Source organism: Glandiceps talaboti, chromosome 4 (genome assembly GCF_964340395.1).
Source record: "Glandiceps talaboti chromosome 4, keGlaTala1.1, whole genome shotgun sequence".
Lineage (NCBI taxonomy): Eukaryota > Metazoa > Hemichordata > Enteropneusta > Spengelidae > Glandiceps > Glandiceps talaboti.
In genome coordinates, this window is record NC_135552.1 from 26963898 (window position 1) to 26988792 (window position 24895).

At 34.2% G+C, this 24895-nt stretch overlaps 1 protein-coding gene across 1 annotated transcript in view; it reads left to right on the forward strand.

Moving 5' to 3' along the window:
• The window catches only part of LOC144434574 (uncharacterized), a 79277-nt gene extending 63033 nt beyond the window's left edge, over positions 1–16244 (forward strand). The window contains exons 5-6 of the mRNA XM_078123042.1: positions 6006–6080; positions 15668–16244. Of these exons, the coding sequence (XP_077979168.1) occupies positions 6006–6080; positions 15668–16166 (574 nt within the window). The 3' untranslated portion in view covers positions 16167–16244. The remainder of the gene's footprint in view (positions 1–6005; positions 6081–15667) is intronic.
• Positions 16245–24895: the final 8651 nt, after the last annotated feature.

Sequence of the window (24895 nt, forward strand, 5' to 3'; positions counted from 1 at the left end):
CATTTCATTGGGGAGGGGGGGGGGGTCATGAATTTATGCAACATTCATAATGCTCTTTTTGAAGTTCAAAATGAATAAATACGTAATCAGTCTTTGTGAGTTATTTTTGTTTCAAACATCAGACTTTCTAATACATTATTACAGTATATTAGTATTAGATAGATGGAAGTGCCAACATTCCCTTACTAGCAACCATTTTCACACCCTGTCATATTTTTCACTGCAAATTCTTGTTTTTCTGTACATTTTTACAGCTCATTTCTCTTTCATATTTAAATGGTATCAAAAAAATTATCTTCAAGAATTTTTTTATGTTAAAATTGTGATGTAAAAATATCACATCAACAAAAAAAAGGAACGTTTATGAGAATGAAATTGCTGACTTCTACATCAGCATACTAGGTGTAAATTGATCGTGTGTAACACTATTTTTGTCATAGTAATTTAGTTTGCATAATTTAGACTTTCCAATAGTAGATTAAAAGACATTCGACTTTTGTCCATGTAAGTGACGTTTTGGAGTATCGAAAAATAGGTTTATGAAAATTAAATTGCCGACATCTTTTACATAATTGCTAATCTTAAAGATATCTATGTCATGGTAACTTGTTTTGCATAATTTAAACTTTCCCAGAGTAGATTAGAAACACTTCTGGAGTCCTTTTTGGAGTCCTATGTTACCATGGTAACATATTTGTATGATGTAGGAGTATTTGACCCAGCTGATAACATTACATAATTTTAGCAATCTAAATAAGGCAGAGTATTGAATTGTTTTCTGCGAAATCAAGTAATTCTGAGCAATATAAAGGAAATGATTGAATTCAGTATAAACATACTTAGCTATTCCCAGCTGCTAATTGATGGGAATTTGTTTCAGGAAAATCTTCGTATGTTTGCTACAATACACAGAAATTCTTGCAACTATCCAGAAAACAACTTTTCTGAAATTTTCTATCCAATTAAAGGTTGAGCTACTTATTATAAAGAGTTGCAGTTATTAAGTTTATACCATAACATATGGCAATAACAGATGTGTATGCAGCTAACCACTGCACCCGGAGGTTCTCAATGTACTAGTAGCCTTGACTGTTATATGGAAATGCAGTGCAGGTCAGAGATAATGTATATTTGCAATTATGTCGGAGATTAATAAACAGGGAAATGGCAAAGGTTCTATACATATTGTTATTACTTTTTTGTTCAAATTTCCATCTCCATTTGATGAAATCTGAGCAGTTCATTAATCACGTAAATCAAACAGGTGTGTTTACATGCAGCCTTGAAAGCTTTCATCATGGTTGGATTCATAAACACTTTTTAAAGTTCTTCTAAAGTTATAAAATTATTTTTTTTAAATCCTGGAATTAACTACTACTGGAAAATCTTGAAAGGCTTTGTACAATATTACTGGAAAATATGACACTGGCTGGCCTGAAATAGGGGTAAAACGGAGTCCTCAAAATGTGTTAAATTTTCAGTGAACGTGAATTAATCAAATAGTTAATCAAGGTGAAAGATTAATAGATTGTGTTTTACTCAAAATTCAAAGAAATATAGAAATACTCTACAAAGAAATTAACCATGAATAAAATTTAATGATTTCATTTGATGCAATTAACATGTGAGATGTAGTAAATTTATTTAATCAAGCAATTTATGAAGATACATGCAGTATTGAAATTTGTTGCCACAAGGATAACTGGTGAAAGTGTATCAGACAAAGTAATATCAAAGTAATAAAACATACTGACTAGAAAGGTATATGTAATGGGTCACATGAACCTTTTTTGTCGTTGTTAGTACAACTAAACTGAGGTTCAGTACAGTGCTGCAGGTAAGGTAAGATATCTGTCTGTGTAGATGTGTGTGTGTTTATTTGTGTGTCTATGAGTAACAACTTATAAAAGTCAATAACCACAAGGCCAATTTCAGTGAAACTTGACAAGAATTTGGTGGCCTTGGTCAAGGCAGTGTGATAGGAGAAGTGGGGAAGATTATTTTTGGTGAAATGTTAACTGATTGGTATATTCCTAATTAGGGGTTTTTAAATGAAGAGTTGTTCATGACAAGATGATCCCACCATAGAACTATGCAAATTAGGACCAAATAACTAGTAACCACATGACCAAACCCTAAACATCCAAACTTCTGTATCTCTTGCAAAGATAACAACAGTTATGGGTACTTATTTGGATTATTATTCAAAAACAAACAATAATTTGCATACTAGTAACCACATCCATGCGCTTAGCAACAGTCCAAAATGCCACTGTCTTTTGTAAAAATAACAACACTGATGGATAGTCCAGTGAATAAACTTTCAAAAATAAGCACAAATGCATAGCAACCATAGCCACAGCCATAGCAACATCCAAATACCAGTTTCTTTCACAGAGAAGAAAATAGTGAGGGTAGTCAAATGAGTGACCAATCAAATATGAACACAAATATACATAGTAACCATGACTGTGGACTATTCACTTTCCATGTGAATGTGCACATTTGAAAAATAAAAGTCCTACCACAAAGTCGAATATCATGATCAGAGAGAATGATAGGAAGTGCCTGGGATCCATGCTGTCCAGGTAAACAGTAGCAGGAAATGAAATACGTTGTATGGGTTCCAGGCTCCAACAGACATGGAATTAGGGACAAGTATCAAAATACAAGACTTTACTTTCCCATGTTTCTATGTCACAGCCTTGGGGAGCAACCACAGAAGAACAGTCAACGCTGAAAATACTAGAAAAGGAAAAGACCTAGTTTGTAATTACATGTCGTATGAACAAAAGATTAATTCTTAGTAGTTTGGTTTTGACCATGAACAAACAAATTGAATATAAAGTATACAGTTCATGATGTGAGTCTGATGAATATTTACCATCCATAATATGTAATTTACATGAAATTTGAATTTCACGAATATTCATGAATCTGCTTAGCATAAATTAATACTAATAAGTATCACTTTGTGCATGAGATGGAAACCGAAGACAGGAATTCTGGAATGTATCAGAAATCATTGGTATTAATATTACTTATTAAATTTGAATATTCATGAATGAACATAACTTAATGCCAATCGGTATCAGATTGTGACACAAGATGAAAAAAGAATTATGGAACATTTTAGAAAGAAAATATGCCCTGAAAAGTCTTTCAGTACATCCATTAAAGTTATCAACAACATCATGCCATGATTATTATATTTGAATAGTTGGAATATTCATGAAAAAAGTATCACACTTTGCATGAGATATGAAGAAAAAGGATGATGTGTAAAGTATGAAATGTTAACTTAATTTTCTGTCAGTACCTCCAATATATAATCATCAATAATATCTCATTAACATAACATTTGAATATCATGAATAAATGAATACTAATCAGTATCTTAATGTGACGTAGGTAAAAATCAGAAAGAATACTGTGAATTTTTTGTCATTGCATCAATTGTATAAACTGAATCTATGTATCAGCTACTAGAAGCTTAAATAACAATAGTCTAGTTCCTGACGGACCGTATTCCATACTACTGTAACTTCGCACTTACACCAACTAGTCGAGCCTATGACTCAAGGCGTTAATTGTGGTTCAACCCCATGTGAGCGAAGCGTGTCAGTAGTAATATATCACAAATTGACGGGCTGTCGTCATCGCTTATTAATATTCATTTGATACAGTATTTTGACTATATGTCCAATGTCCAACAGGACTCCACCTCCAGTCTTTTTAAACTAAAATCATATGGGGACGCGACGACTTCATCATATCTATATGAACACTGTAGGTGGGAGCACAGAATTCTGTGTGAGAGTCACAGGCTTGACTAGATGGTATAAGTGTGAAGTTAACGTAGTACGGAATATGGTCCATCAGGAACTAGAAAATGACAGGTTTAAGGTTGAGTATAAGGAACATAGATTAGAATTTATTTTTATCTGATACACACACTCCAGGTTCAATGACAGATATATTAAGTAGTGTTAAAAGGTGTAGGTTTACATACAAGTGAAAACTACTTGACGGATTGACCATTAAAATTGATACCTCTCTTTATCTTGGGTTCATATTTCATAGCTTGGTTCACTTAGAACTTTGGCAAATGTCACCATGTTCAAATTCAAATTTTGTTTTAGTCTATCAAGTATTACATTTAGGATTAGCGTAAAATTTTTCTTATTTCTCGTCATTTTTATGTATAATCATTTTTATGGCTTTCTTACTTTTTATGATTTGCTTATATTTGCTTACAGCTGTGTTTGTTTGACCCTATTTTGGGGTATACATGTATAGAATTATATAGCTGATAGGGTTGAGTTGTATACTGCCTGCATGGACAAAGCACTCATGTGTCACCAATTTGCATTGTGTTCTTTGTCTCAGATAATAAGAAATAAGGTCAAAATAACATGTTTTCAAACATTCTCTAATGTCGTCATCCTGTGATATATCAAAAGAAATAAACTACTATAGTTTTTATATTTGAGGTGCACTATACCTCACCTAGACCGTTGTTTTATTGCTATAGTAACAGATGGTTTAGTCCACTGTCTGTCTACATGTGTATCTCACTGATTACATGGTATATGGACTTTTGAAGGCAATCCTACTTGATACCACTTTGCAACAATATATGACCAGACTTTACTCAAGTCTGGGTTTGCAAAACAGAAACGATATTATTTGAACTGTATCATGATATTTTATGAGTCAGGCCGGGTATTGAAGGACGAGTTCATAGTATGGTAGAGGTTGACAATTTATATACCATATAAGGATATATGATTACTGTAGGTTGCATTTGATGATAATGAGAACCGGAAAAAAACAGTCCCACTAGTAATTAGTCAAAACAGACATTTTGAACTAAAACTCTTTTATCTAAGAGGGCTTCTATATAGCATGATTTTGGATGGAAGTATAAACATAATGAAGTATAGATTGAATGTGTAACATACAACCAACAAAGTGTGCTTATTAGCGTTCACTAAAGATTGAAATTAGATGGGAGAAGGAAATGTTCATTCTTGAGCTTCTAGTTCTAATCACTACTATAATCTGAGATAGAGTTTTTGAAGGTAAATATTACTGTATATTCAAATCTACTCTAGTCTAGCTACTATACGTGGCATCAAATCTCAAGATCTCTGATGCCATGTATAACATCTAGACAAAATTTACCATAGTACTACCTACCCCAAGCCTACCATTAATTGTTATCGACAGAATTAACCCAAACCTGATATTTAGGCATAATTCAATTTAGTAAGTAATTACTCATTGACATAATTAGTGTGCCAATTTGATGTGCCACTGACGCACACAATTTCTAGTGACACACCAAAATTTGGTGTACCCCTATCTCTTACTATTAGGTGACTCACAAGAAATGATAGTTTTTATCATACTGACCCACAACAACAACAATTTGGCTATCATTAGAGGGCACACTGGACATAATTAGTGTTTATATTACAATAGAAAGTTGAGAAAACCCCTGATATAAACAAAACTAACAACATCAGAAGACAAGTTTCATTGCTGTCAAAGGCATGCATCAACATTATACTCAGTCAGTTCAATCATTTCTTTGTTAATAATATGTTTATTAACCAAGCTGAGTAAAAAGCATGAACTTGGCTTGTGCCACTTTAAATGTGTAAGAAATGTGAAAATACAATTACACATGTACAGTATGTAGATTGGAAGTATACTGAATATGAGTCAAAGCTGAAGAATTACAAGTGCCACCACCAACATCTATGTCATGTATGGCTGCCAAAAAACTAGACCCATTGATATGGCTGTGGCATCCAGCCAGCACTAAAAACCAAACACTAGTATGCCAATTAGGAAACTAAAACTTCAATGGTATGCTGAGTTAACTCATAGTCAGATGCCAACATATTTTTACATTGATGAAATACTTGCTCACGTATGTAACTTACGTCAAACTTATTCACAAAATTCTTTCTCTTTTTATTTTGTATATTTTACAGCCTGAAAGTGAACCGAGATATACCAGCCATAAGTATTACATTATCCAAGGATGTCCTAGATACCAAAATACCAGGGTAAGGCTATTGAATATTATTCCCCAATATTTGTCTTCTTTCGGCCAGTGAATATATGCAAGTAACCTAAGGGGCCTTGTCACGATGAGTCAATAGACAAGTAGTGACAAAAGCCTTTGGCGTTGAGTATGTTGTGTGTAAACAAATACAAATATCGGGAATACTACAAATATACCTCCTCAAGCATAATTTATGGAACTTAGAAAAAATAATGGCAAGTTTGAACGTTTTGACTTATATTTTAAGCACTGCAGAACTAGTGATACAGACGTGAGTTGCCATGTTCAGTTCAGTTCAGTTCAGTGCGTTGGTCCAGCCATTGTCTGTTGGCTCTTAAAGTGGCCATATGGATGAGAATTTGGTATTTATTTTGGATTTTTATTTGATAAAACAGCTTCACTAAGTTTTTGTACTTGAAAAAATAATGTGAAATAACATATACTATTTGAAAAAATAATGTGAAATAACATATACTAAGTCTATGTTCACAACTCAATAAACGGCAAAACATTAAACAATGTGTAAAATGTTTGTTATTGTACGTACAATAACAAACAATAACAAAGTGTTTGCAATGTTTAATAGTGATTAGGAGTTCACAGTTGATAATAGTCTGTGTGTACCTTGGCTCAAAGTTTGAATCAATATATTATCATTTGATATCTTATTTAAGATGTGAAAATATTACCGATGAAAACAAGTGAAAGCAACATCCAAGTGTATATAATATATTCAACACCAGAGAAAAATAAAACTTGGACATTTCAGAACATTCAAATTGTCCTCCCATTATCCTCACTAATTTGTAAGTTCCTCCAAGGATGATATCTTCAACCCCTCCCCAATGTACCTGTCATCCCTATAATTTAGTAAGCTGCCCCATTCATATGTAGACCATTCATACATTAACAAACTTGGAACATCCCAAATACAAAGCTAATGTCGGGTTTGGTAAGGATGCCAATGTAGTGTAGTTAGCTGTGACCGTAGGCTTTTCCTGTTATATTTCCCATCGTCTGGTTTAATTCGCTGCTTTCCATGTCGGTGGTACAATATACACTGTCTTCCTGTCATCATCAGCAACCAATCTTTATTCAGTAACAGACAGTCTGCCATTTATCGGAGTTCAATGACTGCTGAATGTGCATATCTTTTCCTCGTCACAGCCTGTACATTTATATCATGCATGCGCAAATCGCGATATCAAATGCAAGATTTTGCCAGAGGTATTGCGACATTTAACCATCATTGAAAAATATATGTAAAATACGTAAGACCTTTTAATACAACAGAAGAGATTGTACCTTGAGGCCATGTACAATGTAGTTTATCTTTCAAACATTACATCTACTGTAATTTTTTTCCACTATAAATGTCAGTAGTTTTAGAATTTGGAAACAGGATGTGGGACAATTTGGATCATGATTTTTCCAGCTCGATTTTTCACATAAATTGTCAGGTCAGAATAGTCAAGAATATTCAGTAGGCAAGTATGTTCTACATCACATACTGGAAACACTTTTTTTCCGAAAAATCACACAGAAGTCATATGTCAGCAACTGTGATCTTAGAATTTGTGAGGTTGCGTTATGTCAAATATGTTATATAAATTCATGTATGGGTCGAAATTAATATGGTTATTATTGTAAAATGGTTGAAATGAATGCAAATCTACTTTGTATCAATTGGAGATATGCCAGTAATGAGTCTTAGATGAAATCAGTTGCCATTATGAAAAGAACCAAATCAACAGGTGACGTATTTCCAAATTAACCTCTTATTAAATTTCTGAATGTATGACATCGCCTAATTTGTGGATCAACGTAAATTATTAATGTCTATACAACAGTACATAGAATTAGACATTATTTATGATACTCATAAAGGGGTCTTTTCCATGGCAACAGGTACAATGACTCTTAGAAACCTGTATCAACCATGTTCTCAGGCACGTTGACCGGAATAATATTCGTTTTCCGTTTTCCGGCAGCTATGTGCTGTGAATTGAATCGAATAGTATCCGTAATTAATGGATTGTACTGATTACAGCGTGGTTCTCACAGCGCATCCACTGATGGAATGACATCTCTGAAATGAAAATGTTAACCCAAAACCAATTCTTAACCTTTATCTCATAGCATCTCGTTTATTAAGTATTTTATGTGTGAATATTATATTTTTTATATTCTGTTCAAAAATTTATGATATCTATCCTGGCAGTAACTGTTGATTGAATCCTAGAATGAAGGCACCTGTCAGACATACTGTCTGGTATTAAAATCAGCATTCATACTACTTTCAGCAACCTTGGGATTCACATGTACAGACAATATTTCATACATTTTCCGTTGCAGCTATGCTTCATGCTCAGTTACACTTGAGTCCCCTACACTCCTACACATCTGTCATCAACCGACCTTCAACCCCCTTTCTCACCCCCCACCCCCCCCCCACACACACACACACATATATATACATCTGTCATCAACCGACCTTCAACCCCCTTTCTCACCCCCCACCCCCACCCCCCCCCACACACACACACACACACACACATATATATATATATATATATATATATATATATATATATATATATATATATATATATATATATATATATATATATATATATATATATATATATATACTCCTAATAAACGTAATAGTCACAAGCCGATGCACACAGATCTAGACACAGTTACATATGGTATATATATAAACATACACTCATGAATGCATTGAAACACGTGTACACACATTGACACACTCTAGCACACACACACACACACACACACACACAAACAAACAAACACACACCTGAGCAGTGAGTGCCCCTCTATTTGCTAATTTGACATGCCACTGCTCTGCAATTTCCTGTGACCCACCAAAAGTTGGTATTTCCCTTATTCCTTACTGTAGAAACTCACAAGAAAACCCAGCTTTTAACATTTTGCCCCATATCATAAATTAGTTATCAATGAGAGCACACAGTGTACACTATTACATATGCACCAATGATTACTTGTGTTGTTGTGCATGCATACTAGACTAAGTGCTATTTGCACTACAGTGCAATGCCGAAAACATTATTGCATACCTGCATGCAAATGATATGCAAATAAGGGCATGACTGTTCGTTGTACACGAAAACATGTGACTATACACAGATAATTTTTATGGAAATATGCTGTTATGGATAAACATAAGAACAGAACCCCAAGCGGTATGAGTTCCAGTGTGGGTACTCACTACCAAGAATATTTGCAATGATATTTGCTTGCTACACTCGTGAAAGTACAGTACACTGCAAGTATGCCACACTTGTACTCACACCTCATGGGGAGCTGTTATAGTATTACTATTAGGAATGATACTTTTTAGCAGAGAAAATTAAAAGTACTTTGAGTCATGAGAATTCTAGGTGGCCATGCATTGAATTGGTCTCCCTATGATATTCTGAAAGCTGAATACGATTTTATGCCTTACGTGATATCAATCCAGCACTGTGTGAATATATTGATTAAGAACAGGTCAACTACCTCTAACTGTAATCTCGCTATTATCAGTGGATTCTGTGCCAATATCAACCAGGACAAGTACTGAGTAATTTTCATTGAATTAACCACTTGACTAATACACATAATGGGGTAATTATATCTATACCCTGTATGATTCATCACACACTATTACAACAGAATGAATTTAAAAAAGGAATTATGAAAAATAGCAAAACGTGTTATGTAAGCAGTGCTAACATCTTTATCATGGTGAACCCAACTGACACATTCTAGCATGCCTAGCGTGTCATGTTGTCAACAGATTCGTATTTTTACTCCAGCTTAAGGGGTACAGTCCAGGGGTACGGTACGTAAGGATAACCAGAGCCCCTAAAATCTCAATTTACATCACTCAGAAAGATCCTGACCAACACTTGATATTTATCCCAATGGTCGGAAGATTCCAACATTGTTTAATTTACTCATTCACAGTCTACCCTTTCCTAGACTATAAGACTTAGAGTCACAATATTTCATAGGTAATCATCATTTGTAGCAAGTGATCAAAAACAACAAATCTATCAGTCTCCAACCTTCCCCCTCCATCCTTGTTATAAACCCTGAAATAGCCCAATTGGGAACTTGCAATCCAGACTGAGCATGCTCAGACGCAAAGGACTATGGGATTATCTGCGGTTATTGTAATACCTAATCTGGAGCTACTGATAAAATTAACCTCCCACAATGGTCAGGGTAACTATGAATTGATCATTCCTGGTTGCAAACAATGTAACAGTATTGTTTACAATAGAATTCATTATGTTTATTGTCACATTTCCCATGATGCAACATTCAACATGGCGGGTTTGCAAGTTCCCAATTGGACATATTAAATTACCTCATTGGATCATTTATAAGTTATATCCAAGTACCAAATATTAGTTCAAGTGATGTTTATAAGTTAATATAACAGTATAATACTGTGAGTACCTTAAAATGTAGGAAAAAAATACATCACAAAAACATATATCTTCAGCTTGTGCCACTTTTAATGATGCTTGATTCTTGATTCCGGAATCTGGGATTTCCATGCTACCTATTTGGACAAGCCAGACATAGCTGTCAGCCAATCAAATATGAAGAACAGGGAGAAACAGGATTGAAAATATTCTGATATTTGAAGATAGCAAAATTCGCATATTTTGAGTGTTGATGCAGGTTGGTATATGGTCTATTTGGAGATAGCAAAACTGGTATATTTTGAGTGTTGATGCAGGTTGGTATATGGTCTATTTGGAGATATCAAAACTGGCATATTTTGAGTGTTGATGCAGGTTGGTATACATGTATGGTCTATTGGAAGATAGCAAAAGTGGTATATTTTGAGTGTTGATGCAGGTTGGTATACATGTATGGTCTATTGGAAGATAGCAAAAGTGGTATATTTTGAGTGTTGATGCAGGTTGGTATACATGTATGGTCTATTGGAAGATAGCAAAAGTGGTATATTTTGAGTGTTGATGCAGGTTGGTATACATGTATGGTCTATTGGAAGATAGCAAAACTGGTATATTTTGAGTATTGATGCAGGTTGGTATACATGTATGGTCTATTGGAAGATAGCAAAATTTGCATATTTTGAGTGTTGATGCAGGTTGGTATACATGTATGGTCTATTGGAAGCTCAAGTCTGTTCATCTGATCTAATCCTCGGCAATGTTGTGTCCTTCAATCTCAGAGTAGTTTGCCAAATATTTAAATGTTAGTTATACATTCTCTTGTTTTACAGCATCACTGAAATAACACACCAAATGGATAGAGTGGCCATGTAGGCTTGGAATCTACAAGTTACCACTTCCGAGTTTCATTCTTGCCATTTATTTCTAAATGACTAGAGTCCTTGAACAAAATTTGAACTAGAATTGTGCCCCAGTCAACTCAACATGGTCGGATAGAGGCTGCTATGTGAAGAATTTAGTTCAATGCACTTACAATGGTTGTAATGGATTGTATGCTTCCCAGGGAGTTGAGGAAGTATAGCGTGCCATTGTGCCACTCTTGGTCCATGCCATTGTATAATTGTAAAGCACTTTGAGTACAGTTTGGGAAAGAGCAATATTTAAAAAAAACTAGCATCACCATTATTATTATTCTTTCATTGTATTGCTCTTTGATAGTTGGTTTAGTGTAATGATACTAACCAGGAACCGTGGCCATGATCTCATGACTCTTTGTGAGGAAGAGAATTGAGATACCAAACTTAGTCTAACACTCCCCAGTAATATGGTGTCAAACTGCTATAATAATACACCATATTACCTCATAGAACAGGATTGCAATGGAATCCTAAGTTTGGGCTAATACTGCCCTGTGGTATAGCCTGTCAATGGAACCACTAAAATAACCACAGACCACATCACAGACCTATATTGCCGTTGATGTAGTGGTTTCAAATAGCAAACTTTGAAATCTGAACTGTATTTCTAACTCTGAAGGATTACATTGACTAGTAAAGTGATTTTAAAGCTGTTTTGTCTCTAGGGACTTGACGATAGTGTACATGTACTAATAGTCTGTGATTCATATACCAGTCTGTGATTTTGTGTACTTTCTACATTGCATGGTATACTGTCTTTGACCATTGAACCCTTCCCATCCAAATTACTTTATTCTGAGTGATCACTGATCTAAGTTCTCTATCTCCCATAAAATTTCAGTTGAAATTCAACTCCTCTATAGTCGCCGCCTAAGTAAAGTGATTTGTCATTGGTTGTAATTTAAGTTTATATCTTCACAATGAAATGTCTGCAGTGACTTCTACAACACCCACCACAATCCTTTCATAATTGATGAAACAAAACTTAGAATCAGACTGGTTGCCAAACAGCATGTGGGTGGATGATGACATTTGAACTCTGCTGAGTCGGCTGATCTCACATGAGACAATCACTATGTCATCATTTCATTCATCGCCTTCTTTTAGCATACAATAAGGTGAAGAAAGTTTGAAGTACTTACCACGACCTTTGAACTGGGAGACAAATCATGTGACAGCTCTCGTTACTTTTTATAACTGACTACACGTGATGATTAGTAAAGGTACTGGCATTGTACTAGTATGGTCCGGTTTGTTTGACCGTGCTGTTTTCCCAGATTGCCTAAAGTACATAAATAAAAACTATGAAACCAAACACCTTAATACAATTACATTGTGCAATAACTCAGCTCCATGTTGGTTGTCATTGTTTGTAATCTTACCAAGGCTGGCTGCCATAAATCTATCAGCAATATCAATTGTCAACTTTAGAGAGATTCTTTCCCACCAAATGTAGGTGAAGAACACCATTCTGTGAAGTTCAGAGTGACTGACAGTGTGTTATTAAATTTCATTCCCATCTGACGGCTGAAAATAAATCTCTATTTTACACATGTTGTTTATTATCTTTAATAAGTTGTGGGTGCTATGAATAGATACATGATCCAAATACAAGCTTGCACAAACCCAGTTATCATTTCAATTCCACAAGCTGTACAGGTGTTTAAACATTGCTAGTGGTACTGTGTTTTACCTCTCAGACCTAGCCAGTTTACAGTGCCATAGTGGTACTGTTTATCTCACATACCTAGTTTGTTTGCAGCACTAGTGGTACTCCATTTATCTCTCATACCACAATTGTGTTGAGAATGTAAAAATGTTGGTAACTACTATTTGAAAATGTACATCTAATAACTGATTACAAGGAAGTCATTTATGTAAATATACATGCACAGCCTAGATGAACACATCATCACAATGCATAAAGTATGTGAAGGGTGCATGTGATATTTTACATGTAGTTATGCACCCACATATCATCCATCCATCCATCAGGTTGCCTCGCTGTCTGTCTTTCTCTACATCCATCCATCTTTCTATCTATTAGCACACCTTCTTCTTGAGATAGTAACATCAAGACAAATCTCTGGGCTATCTATCTACATGTATCTATCTAACTATCTAATATTTCATAATTTATTTATTTATTTACAATAGAGCTTAAAGATCACATGCAAGTTAAGTCACAAGGGCAAATGTAGCTACTTTTTGTAAAATAAAAATTAGACCCAGATGGCAATAAATAGATAAATACAACTTAAAATTCAAAACTCACTTTGGATTAAGGCTGATACTACTTCACTTTTTGCAGGGAGATAAATAAGAAATATTCAACACACAATGAGTCAAGTCAGTCAAACCAAACCAAACAATGTAATTTTATGGACATCAGTATTACATAGACTGAGGGTATATGTCATGACATATCATGCAAACTATATGATAGGAGAAACAAGAATGAAACCTGTTACTTCTATATCACCTATAACAGTTTATGCAGACTGTTTAATGATCAAGTTATGTACAAATCTTTTCCCATAACTTATTTAGATAATATTGTTTGTATTTGACCCTAATTCAAGGTTAGGTCAACTCTTGACCCGAACTCAAGGTCATATCTACTCTTAGCTCACTGTGTAAAATAACATTGTCTGTTTTCTGCTCAGACCCGTAAGTCGCATGTGATGGTGACGTGTTCTCAAATGTCGACTCAACAAACATCCTGTTGTGAACAACAACATTATCATTGTGAACTTAACCTGGAAGTTCACCATGTCAAAAAGTATGCAAAAAAGTTATGATTTAAAGTAAAAAATTCCACTGTGTCCTAAATACATAATGTCAAAAAGTTAACCTAAAGGCCTGAAATTCACAGAGTCAAAACATAATACCCAAAAGTGATGATTGAAAACCAGAAGTTGTGAGTTCAGAATGTCAAAAGTGCAATGCAAAAAAGTTCACTGCATCAAAAGTGTAATGCAAAAAAACTCTTAATTAAACTAATACTTAATACCAGAACAGTAGTGATCAGAAGTTCACTTTGTCAAACATACAAAAAAATAGTAATCTAAGTCCAGAAGTTCACTTTGTCAAAAGCATGATGCAAAGCTAGCAGAGGTTTTAAGCCAGAAGTTTGCTGCATATAAAGTACATACAACAATGCAAGAAAAGAAGTAATTTATTAAAGACCGGAAGTTTACTGTGTCAAAAGCATACAATATACAAAAGGTTTAACATAGCGTATAAATAATTGGAGTATTGTGACATCATCCATGGTTATATACACAGTTTAGTTTTTAATAGGGGTTGTATTTGAGTGCACTCACATTGTACATGTATAAATCCTTAGCCCAGAGACTTGGCTATCTGGTTTGAAAATGATGTTCATATTCTGTCAAGCCACATTTATGGCAAGTCTCTTGGTTATAAGAATATGAGCTGATATATCCAACCCTAGCACTATGGGCAGACCAGTTTATCCAAACTGAATCCTGGTACTCCACAACATGGGCATACCAGTTTATCCAACCCTAGCAACATGGGCAGACCAGGTTATCCAACCCTAGCAACATGGGCAGACCAGTTTATCCAAACTGAATCCTGGTACTCCACAACATGGGCATACCAGTTCAAAAGCGTTTTGACCTTGGATCATATCCCTTTCAATTAGTCCAGAGAATTGTTATCATGGTCTCACATCCCAACCTGGAAAGGTAGCCTGACATTAGACAAACTCAGAAATCTCAACAACTTTAGTTTCAAACTACCACATACAACAGGATGACCTAATTGTATCTTTTATTATGCATTCACTACATAACATAAATTATCATCAGATTTCAACTGCTGTTTAATCACAAGGCTACCTGTATTTACTACATACATTTGTCCACTCAATTTATCTTGTTAGCTTGTATTATGATTTGTGAGTAAATGAATGACTTTAAGTCTTTGACAAACCAAACAAAATAATAAAATGATTCCAGCTGTGAGGTAAATAATTAAGGTATTAAACACAGTACTCAAATAATATTGTACCTCACCCATTCTCTCTGGTATTCATATTAAAATTTATTACTCAAAATGTATATTTTACTTGAAATATACAATAATTTATACAAGTTAATAGTTTTTGTACGTATACAGAAAATTTATTACGTTATTATCAATGACTTTAATAATTCTAGCAAATTTGAATTTATGTTTTATAGATACCAGGCACCAAACTCAGTAGATGCCCTATGGTCAGTGGAGTCACATGATAAGGATACACCAATTAGAACAAAGAGAAAACAATCTGCCCAGAAAGGCAGAGGACCAGAGAAAAGACAACAACACAAACAACAAAGTAAAAAGGTTCAGCAGTTCCAGCAAGCTGGTTGTCATGGAGATGGTTCTCATGACAACAGGAATAAACAACATAAGGGAAGGAGCAGTGGCGGTGATACAAGTGATGTTGATATGAGAACACACGAAGGTCCTAGAACTGAGAAAGAATCCAGTGAAAGAGATTCAGACTATAACAAGAAACAAAAAGCTAAACATCACAGACCAAGTTCACAAATAGGAAGAGGGTCATACAGGGGAGGCAAATGGGATCACCAGGAAACCAGAGGGGCTGGAAGGGGGAGGGGGAACATCAAAGAGTACAAAAGCACAGACACAAAACAAGATGTGAAAAGGGAGACAGAAGAAAGCAAAGACTCGTGAAACATTGAAACATCACTCCAGATAAAACACATATGAATGGCTAACCCAAATAACAATATAATTATGTTCATATTTTAGTGTACACTGTCAATTGTATATGATGTGAATAAACACAGTCATTTAATTACAACCTGGTACAGACTTGTGTCATTCATGTTCTACTCCCCAAACTATAGTTGTCCGTTGCTGAGTGGTTTAAACACTGGCCTATCTCTTTGATCTTGCCACTGTGGTTCAAACCCTGGTCTGAGTGTTTGAGTGTTTACATGGAGTTTGCCACTCTGACGAGTGTTTGACTATACCAAACAATTCAGCTGTGATTTTCATCAGCACACACCTTTCCTCTGTATTAACACTTCTCTCACTGGACTTCTTGGGAGACAACTTTGTTAAAACTTATAGAAATATTCGGTATAAATAAGGATTATGTAAATTACGTTTAGTGAATGGATGGATGCAGTGTTACAAAAATCTAGCAGATTTATATACCACATGGCCAATAGTAGCAGTATTGTATAGTTTCTATTTCCATTCTAACCATTCATATAAGTCTTCACAAATATGCCAATTCCTTATATGCAAATTTACTCTGGAGAAAGCTCTATTTTTTATTTTAAAAAACAAAAACATAGATGTTGGAGAGAGACATTGAGTCTGTGACCACAAATCACTGACACATAGATGATGTATTGTTGTACAACAGTGGAATGTTGGTAACATTGTATCAAAGTTGTTTCCTCTTGCTAAATATAGCTACATGTTTCACCACTTCCAGTTTCCATTATGATAAATATGGGGAATACTGCATGCCTCCATCTTTGAAATAACAATTATTTTCCTGTGATTTCAACAATTGAGGGGGTGGTAAAATATTGTTCTTTTTTCCAACCTTGACTAACATAAAAAATACTAGTTAGGTAATATAACTCAAAACAATTGGACTATAGCAATTGATCATAACATGTAGTCTCTGTCACTTCCTGGGGATATTTTTGTCAAGGATTTATTTTCTAATTCTAAAAAATATTTTTTTGCAAAATAATTATGATGAATTTCTTGTTGACACTAATTTATTGTCAGCAGTTGCACAGTCAAAAAAAATGATTGGATAGAAAGACCCCATCTTGTCATTTGAAAAAATCGAATTTGTCATGCATTAATTTTCAGATTCCCAAATAAATTTTGTCAACAAATATTGGGTGTTATGTTGTAGATCATGATGGATTTCCTTTTGAAAATAATGTACTGTTATAAATTAGTCAAAAAACTGAACTGAAGAAAAGACGTACCTCAACATATCATTTGAAAACTAATCACTTCATCAACAAAAAACATCACAAAATATGTATTTTAACATTAATTATTTAGATCGCTTTGATGCAACGACAATGGCCTTTTCAACATTTTGAAATGACATGAATATTCATGGGGTTCTGAATTAGCTGTACTGTTGATGAAAGCACAGTTGGAAATTGAAATACATTCACTAATTGTCCAGAGTCCTTGTACCACAGTGTTAAAGCAGTTAAACCAGAATACCCTGGGAAAACGTGCCTTGTTCGGTGGGGTCAAACAGAGTATCACCCTTTTAACACACAAATCTAGTTAATTCTTCAATCAAAGCGCAATGTTGAACTAAATCAAAATAGTTGTATTAAAATAGGCATATGAGCTAAATACCCGGTCACCAACAAACCTTGATGCATCAATTAACTACAGTTTTTGTCGTAAATTTCTAACGATATAAAAATATTCAAGAGGGTCTGCAATAATATTATAATGATATATACAATATATACAGTCACCACTTTTTGCAGTGCTCAAGTGTTAAAGGAAGTAGAAACTGGAGAACCCGGGGAAAACCTCGCTTTTCTTACATACATATAGGAAACCTTTTAATCCAAGTCAGCCAACTCTGGCCCAGACCACAGTGGTAAGAGGCACACAAGCTAACTGCTTTGCCACTGACATCATTTACAATAGCTATTCATGCCGGGAAAGTGTTTCTAATCAAAGATATTCTCACAGGCATTTCAGAATGATCAGCCAAATTTCTACATTCAGTCGTCATATTGCATACTGTATTGTTATTTTAAATACAGTATTTGTATTCTGTTTTTACTTGTAAAGAATCAGCGCACCATAATGTCTTATCCTTATTTACCAATATTTGTGTGAACAAGATAAAAAATACGTTTTGTGCCAAACTCTTTCAGTAAGGTTAGGTGAAATTGGCTATCAAGATTATGTATAATGCTTGTTAATGGCTTGATGCAGTGTTACAAAAACCTAACAAAGTTAAACAGATTTATATACCATATGGCCAATAGTAGCAGTATTGTATAGTTTGTATTTCCATTCTAACCATTCATACAAGTCTTCACAATATGCCAATTCCTTATATGCCAAATTTACTCTGGAGAAAGCTCCATTTTTTATTTTAAAAAACAAAACAAAACATAGATGTTGGAGAGAGACATTGAGTCTGTGACCACAAATCACTGACACATAGATGATGTATTGTTGTACAACAGTGGAAATGTTGGTAACATTGTATCAAAGTTGTTTCCTTGTGCTAAATATAGCTACATGTTTCACCACTACTTCCAGTTTCCAGTATGATAAATATGGGGAATACTGCATGCCTACCTCTTTGAAATAATAATTATTTTCCTGTGATTTCAACAATTGAGGGGGTGGTAAAATATTGTTCTTTTTTCCAACCTTGACTAACATAAAAAATACTAGTTAGGTAATATAACTCAAAACAATCGGACTTATAGCAGTTGATCATAACATGTAGTCTCTGTCACTTCCTTGGGAAAATTAACAACTTTTGTCATGGATTTATTTTCTAATTCCAAAATAAAATGATACAAAATTTCCCCATCACAAAAACGCATGTAATGTTCATCTTGTAGGTTTAAACACATTTCAATCTCATACAGGACCTCAGAGTGTTCATTGTCCAAAGGTATCTGCAATCAAGTGAAGACAGAGTCAAGTGTGCCGACAGCCATCATATAAAATATACTTCATTTGATGTGATTAATTTTTAAATATTTTATCTACCTGGATGCTAATGATAATTTGTCATCAAAATGTTACCATAGCAACCAATATTTACAAGGCATTAGGTCATGGTGTTCCAAAAGTAATTACGTTTAAGTTGCCTTCTGCATATGACTGACAATGTCACCTTCAAAATTAGATGCACTCCTTTTGAAACCGTGTAGTCTGCACTTCCTCCACACAAATTATTTTAGCATTTAATTCACTTTTACTTTTCACAAACTTTGTTTTTATTTATTTATTTTTTTCCATAAGAAGGAAAAAGGAATACAAAACAAAACGTACAAACAAACAAACAAACTGAATCACTTACATGTCGAAATATTGAAGCGGCTCCTGTTTATCAATATTTTTACCAAGTATATTCCTAAAAGATCTTATTTGTATTTATAAATTAATGTAAGACTTGAATCCAATAATATGTTGTACGGTGTTTGAATACTTGCATCTAAAAATGAAACTTTATTTGGGACCAAATTATTTGGCCTAATACCTGTTTATTACTTATTGATCGGAAAATCTATGAAATTTACGGAAATTTCAAAGAAGGTCTCCAGACAACAAGGTTGAAAGGATTTACATTGCAACTACCTGTTTCAGTTGTAACTTACACCTGTTACTCATTATGCAAATATGTAATTAAACCATCCCATAAAAACTTCAATATTGACATTTGATTTCTATAGAAAGATCAAGTCTGCCTATTGAAAAATACATGTTTCAATCTCTTGAAACTGTCAAAAAATTAAGTCAAAAATTAAGTCTTATTCATCCTGCACCATCAGGACAACTAACTGCCATACAATGATTATTGGGACAGCTTCTAATTTACATCTGACATTGAATGTCAACATTTGAAGAGTACTGTGCATACCAAATTTTATTTGAAGTTAATTCTTGAACATAAAAAGCTGATCAGTCTGTTTGCATGATGAAATGAAATCAAATGTGTTCACAGCAAGAGAATGGGCCATGTGGTCTACACATCCAGGGTCCTTATTTTACATCATCATCATTATTGTTGTGTTTTTCTCACAGCTTACAATTCATAAATAAATCATAGAATAAATGCTGTAAGCAGTGAGTAGCTATCATCAACTCACTCCCTAATACAGCATGGACAACTGTTGCATTTCTAGTAAATCAGTTGTTTTGCCCAATAAATATGTCGTGCGTGCAAGAGATATATGTATTTTAGCGATAAATAACTGGAATGATTAACATGTAATTATTTGTTTTCTTCTCAGCCTGTTTGCAGACAAGCCATGGCCTTGTTTTGATGTACTATATAGACATTAATCAGACAAGATGTGAATGAACTACTGAACTCATAGTATCCCATTTCTCATACAAAAATCATGCATTTTGTCGCATTAGATATTGTATGCAGACAACATGACCTATGTAATCTGTTTATCCATAACGTCATAATGTTGGCTTCAGTATATATCCATGTGTCTCTCTCTTGATATTTTTTTTTCTCCCAAGCCATCCAAATTCCAATTTACAGTAGCAGTAATATATGATCTTACTATCTATTCCTGTAAACTTCAAAATTCAAGTTTTTTGTCAGTATGGTTTAAACATTCACGAGTCAATTTACATAAATTTATATAATAGTTTAAATGATAGTCAAATTTGTAGTATTGTTTGAATATTCATGAGTTGATTTACATAAATATGTAGTATTGTTTGAATATTCATGAGTTGATTTACATAAATATGTAGTATTGTTTGAATAATTATGGGTCATTTACATAAATTTGTTTCATTTATTTGTTTGTTGTTTGTGAAAAATATCCATTTAATGAAGTGATTGTACATGTTATCAGCCCGGATGATTGAAATAATGTTAACTTGTATATGACTCCTGTAAACATTCCGAAATTTGTATGTTTAACACTAACTTATCAAAATGTACAAAAACTAAGACGTCCTATGGGTAATAATTGGTTACCTCCCGTTAGGCTTAGTCTGGCCAAGTGTCATTCTTCAGTTTTAATCGAGTTTTTACTTCATTAATATAGTCTAACAGAAACAACAAATCAGTTCCAAATAAAGTAGATATGACCTGATCCGAATCAACACAATTATTGACTTGACTAAAATGATTAATTGCAAATTAGTAATAAAAAAAATACCACTATAGTAAACTGCACATGCTGTATGAGGTAGTTTATAATATTATCTTAACTAATGTTACAGATTACTTTATTACCAGAGCCAATCAAGATTATCATAAATCACTGCAATTTAGATTGTTGCAAATTGTCCCCGAACTCTATTACAAATGTTTAGGTTAATGTATATTTAGAAAATATGAACATGTTGATAACATTCAAAGTTTATATTATATAATCTCTCCATATTTTAGGGGCAGATTTACTAGTAATTGGGTCAAATGAAGGTTAACTATTAATTCTTTAGTTGTGGGCTTTGTCAGTCTGATTAAATTGAAATATACAATGATGAATGTTTGATTTGCACTATTTGTCGCATCTCCCATATATTTTACTTGTAAACTTACATGTATGTGTTCTATATATCCTCATGTGTGTAAACTTACGTCGGGCAAAGAGCTAGGTGGGATAAACACATCCGATGTATTGAAAAGAATTAAAAGACATTTTCAAGCACGGTAGACAGAAATACAGTTTCCTGCTTGTTTTGGAAGTCTGAAAATGCGAAAATACTATTTAATGATATTTTCTCAAAAGTACGGAGACTTGTGTATTCCGTAATATTGTCCTTATCTAAAAGATAGAAATAGATTTGAGTTCCGAAAGGTGTTTCCATTGAAAATAAATTTAAAGTTTTTGAAATTTGATTGGATTCCAATTAGAAATGTCAACATTGTAACGTAATTCGAATTTAGTCGTTTTTTTAAACTCATATTTGCCTTTCCATTTGTATAGTGTTAAGTTGTGAAACAGTTGTCAATGCTGTCGTAAGTGTAAAGCAAGATTTTGTCTGAAACTACGAGATTTCTCTCACGAATTCACTTTCATTGCAACATTGCGCAATTTCTGAAAGGACTTCGATGCGCACCTAACATAGATGTAAAGCCAAGACAGGGACTCAAGACTTGAAATTCACCCCTGCCTGTCAATTTGAAGAACTATAGGCTATGTTACAAGTGATGTTCTGATTGTTTTACATGTAATTGTCGCTTGCAAATCAAGGACGAGCGAAAATTAAGAAAAAATGTCACTTAGGTCAGGATCAGGATAGCGGAAATAGTGTAGTAGCGTTTAATTCCTGCAAGTCTACGGTTTTGCTACCCCTACAACTAAACAACGAAACAGATAAAAAATATAATGAAGCATTTTGGTTCATCTTGTTCTCGTTTTCAACGTCACTTGTTTTCATTTGTCGTATTATAGTGAGGACATTAACCCGAACATCAGGACTGATTGGGTCAATGTACTTCAATGAACTCCCATACACAGAATTCATCATTGTTAGTGTTGTTATTAATTATTTATTGTGGCTTTGTTTACATTGATTCTGGTTTATCTCTATCGTCTAATGAGTCTTCTTTTTTCTTTTTCTTTTTTTTGGGGGGTGGGGGGTTAGTATTTCGTCACTTACTATAATAGTATATGTATCATATTTACACAGACTCGACAGACAATAATGCCACAGGTGTTGTTTTTATGTTATTTCTGGCAAAACAAAACTAATTAAAAGCATCTGGGTTTGCTGAAGCCATCTGTACGAATATGTACGGTGACAGACGGCCACCTGGTTGTCTTGATATGACGTTTCTGATTGGTTCATTCTAGCTGCTGGGAAATAGGGATAAATTATTACGTCGCCTTTTTCATCAACAGGCACTGCGTCATGGTTGTTGTTTTGCGTGCGATACGTGGTGTAAAGTGTTACGTCTTTTTTTCTGTGGGTTGAGTCGTAAGATTATTTATAGCCATAGTCAAGTTACAAGTAAAATACATTAAGGTCTTTAGTTAGTGGCATTACAGGATATGCTCTTCTCCACAAAGGTTTCTTCACTTCATACCTTCTGTTCTTCAATTCCCCCCCCTCTCTCTCTCTCTCTCTCTCTCTCTCTCTCTCTCTCTCTCTCTCTCTCTCTCTCTCTCTCTCTCTCTCTCTCTCTCTCTCTCTCTCTCTCTCTCTCTCCCTCTATACAGTATGTCCCCTTTCTGACATGTTCTCTGTCTTTCTTATACGCAATGTGTGCGTTTTTGTTCCTATATCTCAAGTTTACACATTGCAGAAGGATCTCACATTTATTTGTGTGTGTTTATCCTCTAAAGATGTCTTTTACCGTTACGTATTGACTTCATGCCAAACCGGTAGCAAGCGTCGTTTGATAGTTTATAGTTGAACTATTAATTTAAGATCATTCACGGGCAGCAAGTACTTCATTGATATATACGAGTTGAAGTTATGGGGAAAATCGCAATAGAGAAGTGGCGAAAACGTGTAATTTTAACAAATCTGTCGTCAGCAAACCAAGGAATGGTTATAATACGTACTTATAATTTTAACAAATATGTTATTTTATAATTTTACTAAAATTCCTTATATTGAAGTAATTCTCTTTATAATGATATCCAATTGTTGAAGATCTAGTTAGTATTTAGCATTTAAAAAATTGGTCGTGCTCGTCAGCACGAACACCCACGCATAATAATAATCAACCTATTTTTTGTACTTTTCTAGAACATGAGACCAGATCCCCGTACGTTCCCCGTGGCATCAAATACCTGTTGTTCATTTTTCGATACATGTACATGGTATTAAAAGATGCCGTATATTGATTATTTCATACGTCCATGTATTAGTGTTACAGCTAATAATAATTTTCGCGTATCAACAAGATTTATTTTTATCTTGCGGAAATTAATTTATTCACTTATTTGACGCAACATCGTGTGTTTTCACGCCACGTCGTGACCTATCTCGTCATAGGCTTTTGCACTATTCTTACATCGTGCGTTGATATAGTTTCAGATAGTATAATTTAGACGGTATTGTTGAGTGGGTTGTACCTTTAATAACTAAGTGATAGCAGTTTGTGTTCCGTACTTGACCATGTCAACCTATCTCGAGCATATATACACTTGTACCATCATAGACCCTACACGTTTCCACGTTTCGTGTAGGATCTATGGTACCATTGATGCATTGACAGTAGAAGGTATTAGGTTTACACTGTATAGGATTGTGTTCTGTTTCATCACTGCCATGTAAATAATTTCAATTCAATGATATTTCGCATTTTATTTGATGAAAATTGACAAGATTATTACCCCCATCTATTTGTGTCTGTCTGTCTGTCTGTCTGTCTGTCCGTCCGTCCGTCCGTCCGTCCGTCTATCTAACCAAGTAGCTATCTATCTATCTGTCTGTCCGTCCGTCCGTCCGTCTGTCTATCTATCTATCTATCTATCTATATCTATCTATCTATCCCTCTATCTGTCTATCTATCTATCTATCTACCTATCTAGCTATCTATCTATCTAGCTATATATATATCTATCTATATATATATATATATATATATCTATATCTATCTAGCTATCTATATATCTATCTATCTATCTATCTATCTATCTAGCTATCTATCTAGCTATCTATCTATCGTTTTAATTTATTTTTTCGCGCTGTTCACCTTCCCCTCCTCCCCAAAC